Source organism: Aphanomyces astaci (genome assembly GCF_000520075.1).
Source record: "Aphanomyces astaci strain APO3 unplaced genomic scaffold supercont1.15, whole genome shotgun sequence".
In the NCBI taxonomy this organism is placed as follows: Eukaryota; Oomycota; class Saprolegniomycetes; order Saprolegniales; family Verrucalvaceae; genus Aphanomyces; species Aphanomyces astaci.
Window position 1 is genome coordinate 38,785 of NW_009798278.1, and position 6,564 is coordinate 45,348.

The following is a 6,564-nucleotide window of genomic DNA, read 5'->3' on the forward strand; positions in this document are numbered from 1 at the left end:
TCTGATTTGAATGGATTTCGTTTGACCACACTGTTGTAAGTACTACCGGTAGCACGTTATATTTTACTTCATTGAAAAATTGTACTACTAGTATTAGATTTGTCTTAAAATATGCATTATTAACATCGGCATCACAACTATCCGGATAAGTCAGCAAATTTGGTTCTAAGTTTTGATCCGGTAAAACACTCCTCGCCAAGGCACCGCCTGCACAAAATTATACACACGACCTCCGCTACGCTGCGGTGCGCGCAATTTTGTGGACGAATGCTCTGTCGTCGCTCGCTACTGTAAAGCTGATCGTTCTTATGCGGGTGTATACAATACACAAGTATGTCCGAACGAAAACGTTCGGACAACTTCACTCGGACAAAATATGTTCCCCTTAAGTCCAATACAAATGACAAGTATGTCCGACTGAAATTGTCCGAACGGTGTCCGCAAAGTGATCATATTCACCCATGTTTTCCTCATCTTGGTCGAGCAGGCGCGTTACAATTGGCAAGCGGTTCCACAACATGTGGTACTGTACTAGTATCGGCCCTCGCGGAGGAATGTCTTAAACAAATCATAATCCAAATTAATCACGTATATACTGTACCAACATTCGTGTTTTACCAACATCAGGTTTTGTGTCTGATCATACATGTTGAATATCTGTTCATACACTGTAAGATGATTATTCGCTCGGGACAATGGGCTTTCTGTCCCAAGATGTTTGGGGTCCAAGAACTGTTCAGGCAATTCACCATATATTCGAGTTCGTCGTGGCAAAATATGTCGTAATCAAACGCAATGGCGGGTACTAACGTTAGTGAGGAAGTGGTTTTAGCATTGCGATGCTGTCAACAATACATACATTCGCCAGTCATGAGAATGATTGCATGTCATACAAGTGTATATTTGTGTGTAACGCTAAGGTTAATATAATTTCGCGCTCTCATTTGAAGTGCATTCTTGATGAATGACGTGCATTCACATCAACAAAACGGCTGGATACTCTTCACGCAATCCAAGGGACGAATGGGACAGCTTGATCATTATGACGACCCACAATCAGAGTCACACGAGCGAAATTCCACATCAAATTACTTGTCTTGTACGATTAATGCGTTGGGGGCGTTCTACTCACAAATTTACGTACTAGTATACCGATAAGTAAATACTTCGAAGTACTGTACCTAGCATTATTCAGAGCCAACACAATCAGAATACCACGAACCCTAATCCTCAACTTTAAATCGATGGTGGCACGCAGGTACTAGTAGGTTAATTGACAGATTGACTGTGAGTTTGGATTATCATTAACGTTATTAAGACATTCCTCCGCGAGGGTGTGGAACCGCTTCGCCAATTGTAACGCGCCTGCTGGACCAGGGGCGGTGTGTAATCTTCGGTTTTTACTTCGCTCTAGGTACTACTATTAATAGTACTAGTACGTAGTAGTACATAGGAGTACCGGTAGCAAGTGGATCGACCTAACATGTCTCATGACTAGTAGGAGTAGCAATGGATCGACCTAACATGTCTCATGAGCAAGTCAGAGGAGGCAATTCAATATTTTCATTGTTCAATTCTTTCCCGAGCCATCATGGATAGTGACAGCACGGCGGTAGACTTCTCCGTCGTCAAGAGTCCTCGTGGGGACACCCCACATCCCCATACGAATCTCCTGGCCTCGCCCCATCCTATCGACAGTGCCAACCCCCTCTCGAGGGCCATCTTTGGGTGGGCCAACGCCCTCCTTCGCGAAGGCAACCGACGCCAACTTGGCCCCGAGGACATGTGGCCCCTCCAAGAATCCAACAAGGCGGCGCCCTTGGCCTCCAGCTATGCCTCTGTCTATGTCAGCCGCGGCAAGAGCATTCTCCGCACCTTCTTTGCCATTTATTGGGTCAAGCTCGTTGCCGTTGGACTCATGCAGCTGTTCACGGTGGCCTGCGACCTCTACGGACCAGCGTACGTACTCCAAAAAGTGGTCCAGGGTGTGCAGCAGCCGGTATTCAACCCCACCGCCACGTCGCTGCTCGTGTTGTCGCTCTACGGCATCCAAGTCGTGAGTGCCTTCGTGAAGGCACACATGAAGTTCACGAACGATGTGATCGGAGTCCAGTTCGGCTCCAGTCTCCGTTCCATGTTGTTTGAGAAAGCGCTCAAGTTGAATGCCAAGTCGAGGAAGGAAAAGTCCGCGGGAGACATCGCCAACTTGTTCTCCACCGACATTATCAGTGTTATGGAGTTTGCCGCCAACATGAACCTCATTTGGATCGTGCCGGTGCAGATTAGTGTCGTGTTGTACTTGTTGTACTTGCTCGTGGGGTGGTCCATCTTTGTGGGGCTTGCGGTAGTGCTTGCGATTCTCGCCGTGAACGCCGTCGTAGCTATCTTCATGGGCAAAGAGCAATACCACATGTACAAGGCCAAGGACAACCGCATGAAAGTCGTCAACGAAGTGTTTGGGGCGATCCAAATCGTCAAGTTCAACGCGTGGGAGGAGAAGTTCCTGGCCAAGCTCACCGAGTTGCGAGTTGCGCCTCGTGGAAGTCGTGTCCATTTGGAAGTACATGCGGTACACCTTAGTGCTCGTCACGTTTTTGTTTACCACCCCCGTCTTGGTCACGATCTCCATCTTTGCCACGTTTGCTCTGTGGATGGACCAGACGTTGACAGTCAAGATTGTGTTTTCGACGCTGGCGTTGTTCAGGTCCATGCAACATGCACTCTACAGTTTGCCTGTTGTCATCACGTCCACCGTGCAGTGCTTTGTGTCTGTCAAGCGCATCAACGCTGTGCTGCTTATGGACGAAATCGACCCGTCCGACGTTCAGACGCCAGCCTCCAATGCCGCGCTCAAGGCCAAGTACGCCACCGACCGCACGGTGATGGCCATTGACCAAGGCTCGTTTGGCTGGCACACGTCGGCTGTGGCATCGGTCCACAAGGATAGCGCTACGGACAAGACACCTGTCGCCCCAGAATCCAGAGCTGACGATGAGAAGAACGTTTCGTCTGCCCTGTTTGTCGACATCAATTTGACGATTCAGCAAGGCCAATTCGTTGTCCTCCATGGCGCCGTGGGCCAAGGCAAGTCGTCACTTTGTGCGGCCCTGCTCGGGGAGATGCGCAAACTGGCCGGGACGGTGTTCGTGGGCGGCGAAGTGGCGTACTTTGCCCAGCAGTCGTGGATTCAGAACGCCACCATCCGCGACAATATCCTCTTCGGGAAGCCCTTTGACGCAGCCAAGTACGCCCGCGTCGTGGAAGCATGCGCGTTGACCAAGGACATGGCAGGGTTGCCTGCAGGGGACCACACGGAAATCGGCCAAAAAGGCATTAACTTGTCGGGGGGACAGAAGGCCCGCATCAGCTTGGCCCGGGCATGCTACAGCGACGCCGATATTTTCATTCTGGACTCGCCCTTGTCTGCCGTGGACGCCATCGTGCAGAACGAGATTTTCACCAAGTGTTTCCTCGGCCTGCTTCGATACAAAACCATCCTCTTGGTCACGCATAGCCACGACATCATCCAGTCTCCCCACGTCCACCGCACGTTCCTCGTCCAAGACGGCACCGTGATCGAGACCACGCCGCCTCGCAATCGCGCCAACTCGCCCAAGCCCCCCTCGTCTGTCGCCCCCTTGCGTCCCCCCACGGCCTACTGGGTGGTGGACAGCCAGGACATGATTGACTAAGTGCTCGTCGCGTCTCGTGACAAAACACTGCAGGACACTACCGAGGGAACTCTTGTGGTGAACGAAGAGCGAGCCGTAGGTCGCGTGTCCAAGGCCGTCGTGGTCGAGTACATCCGGGCGATCGGGGGCTGGCGGTCCATGGCCGTGATGGTGTTTCTGACACTGGCTGTCGAAGCCATCAAGGTCGGCAGCGACATGTGGCTGTCCCACTGGTCCAACCAAAGCACGGCGCTGTCTCTGGCCGACTTTCGAGCCAACACAAACCACAACATCCTCATCTACGGCATCCTCGTCCTCGCCACGAGTGTGGTGACGTTGATGCAGATCGCGTCCGTGCTCATGTACGGTTTGCGCGGCGCGAAGAAGCTGTTTTCGGACATGTTGCACAGTCTTCTGGAAGCCCCCATGTCGTTCTTCGACACCAACCCCATCGGTCGCGTGCTCAATCGGTTTGGCGACGACATTATTCAAGTGGACACGGCCATTCCGTTCTCGTCTGCACCGATGCTTATTGAAACAGCCGCCGTGATAGCCAAACTCGTCACGACCATTGTCATCACACAATGGATGGGACTGCTCGTGCTGCCGCTCATGGCGGTGTATGGTTTGTTAGGGTCGTACTTTTTGGCCCCGTTGCGGGAAGTGAACCGCATCCAAAAGACGACGCGGTCGCCGCTGTTGAGTTTGGTCAGCGAAGGCATCGACGGCTCCACAACCATCCGAGCGTTCGGGCCCAAGTACCTCCGTCACTTCAACCGTCTGCACGACATCCTCCTGGAAGATTTTGTGGCCGCTCGTTTCGTGGGCCTGACAGCCAACCAGTGGTTTGCGTTGCGTGTCGAGCTGATCAGTTGCTCGATCGTGTTTGCCCTTTTGATGGGCATCGTGGTCATGCACGACGCCATCAGTGCTGGTCTCATTGCGCTCGTGATTACGTACGGATTGAGCATTCCAGCTAATTTGGCGGGGCTGGTCAATATGTGGGCGCGAATGGAGACGGCGCTGATCGCCCCTGAACGACTGAACGAGTACATCCGGCTGACCAAAGAAGGCGAGCGACATACGCCGTTGGACGAAGCGTCGACGTCGTGGCCGTCCCAAGGCCAAGTGCAGTTTGACCGCGTGAGCTACCGCTACAAACCCACGGACCCCCTCGTGTTAACAGACGTGAGTTTCACAGTCAATGGGGGTGAAAAGGTGGGCATCGTCGGACGGACGGGCGCGGGCAAGTCCAGCCTGATGATGTCGCTGTTCCGCATGAACGACGTCGCGGCCGGCCACATCCGCATCGACGGCCTCGACATCGCCGACGTGGGCCTGCAGAACCTGCGCAGCCACTTGGCCATCATCCCCCAGAACCCCGTCCTGTTCAAAGGCACGCTGCGCAACTACTTGGACCCGTTCGACGAGTACGACGACGATCAGCTGTGGCTTGCGTTGAAAAAGGTGCAGCTGGCCGACCGCATCAGCTCCGTCGCATACAAGCTGCTGGGACCCGTGGAAGAAAACGGAGAGAACTTTAGCGTGGGCGAGCGGCAGATGCTGTGTATGGCCCGCGCCCTGTTGCGCCAGGCCAAGATCGTCATCCTGGACGAAGCCACGGCGTCCATCGATCACGACACCGACCAGCTCCTGCAGCAGGTCGTGCGCTCCGAGTTTGCGTCGTCCACGGTGCTCACGATCGCCCATCGCCTCGATACGGTGCTGGACTGCGACCGCATCCTCGTGTTTGACCAAGGGCAATTGGTCCAGAACGACACACCTGCGACACTGGTTAATGCTGGCACGGGCATTTTCTTTGAACTCGTCACGGAAGGCGGGTATACCTTGGACAAACAGCTCTAAACACGTCGAAAACGTTATTTCGGATTTTTTGTCACGGGCCAGCCACTTGCTCTCTGTCGTATTATATAACCTCTCTGCATCTGAACTGAACTGAAATACATCAAGTGGATGCCTTGTTTAGCATCGAGGCATGTGATTGATATCCAGGACTACAGATCGGCCATCCTCAGGAGGAGACGTTTTAGTTTAAACGCCTCAGTTCTTTCAGTTAAACCCACGTAATGTTGACGTTAAATTATTATTACTTACGTTTTTATCTGGTAAATAGGTTAAACATCCTGAATAATCCGGATACAATGGAAACGTTCATACGGATAAGTGCTGTATACAAAGACCAAGATATACTTGATGCACCTTTTCAGCCAAAATGTGCCTGGCTCGATATACTTCCATACAAAAAGGCTGGTTGGTTTAAATTCTATTTCTCGATCAATTTTTCACCAATCAAAATTTTGAACAGTAACTTCTGTTGGTCTTGACCAGTTCTATCGTTATTACGGCTTATTTTCCTAAAAAATATCAATACAAAGTTGGAATAGCTGTCGAAAGACAAGGCATTTTTTTGTAGTCTTTAGTTGAAATGCACCATACTACCGTACCTTTCGATTCAATGTTGGAATGGTACTCGGCTGTGACCACCCTGTTTCTAGTCTATTCAAAATTAATATTTCTATGTAATTTTGAGGAATATAATTTTATGGAAGTTCTTCGTGACAAACTCAAATTGAAATCATACAAGTACATTTCTAGGGCTTGCGATGGGACGGTCACGGCATAATGGAAAGTGAATGGAGGTGTCAATGTCAGTTTACAAGCTCAAGTTTGCATGCTGAAATCTGCAGGAAGTCGCTTCAAGTTTGCTCGTCAGTTATCGCGTCGTAGAGAGGCATTACTTCTGAAAGGATATTTATGTCTAGAGGCAATGAATACCAAATTTTCCAGTGGTACTCCTGGCTGTACCACTCCAACATTGAATCGAAAGGTACGGTACACCTTTTTTCGGTTAATTTCAGGACCTCACCATACT

At 51.1% G+C, this 6,564-nt stretch overlaps 1 protein-coding gene across 1 annotated transcript; it reads left to right on the forward strand.

Moving 5' to 3' along the window:
• Positions 1–1,585: 1,585 nt before the first annotated feature.
• On the forward strand, positions 1,586–5,537 carry H257_07232 (hypothetical protein; the record flags this gene model as incomplete). The annotated part of the gene is made up of 3 exons (XM_009832684.1): positions 1,586–2,543; positions 2,581–3,665; positions 3,726–5,537. The coding sequence occupies exons 1-3, from the start codon at positions 1,592–1,594 to the stop codon at positions 5,535–5,537; spliced, it is 3,849 nt and encodes a 1,282-aa protein (XP_009830986.1). The 5' UTR covers positions 1,586–1,591.
• Between the last annotated feature and the right edge of the window lie 1,027 nt (positions 5,538–6,564).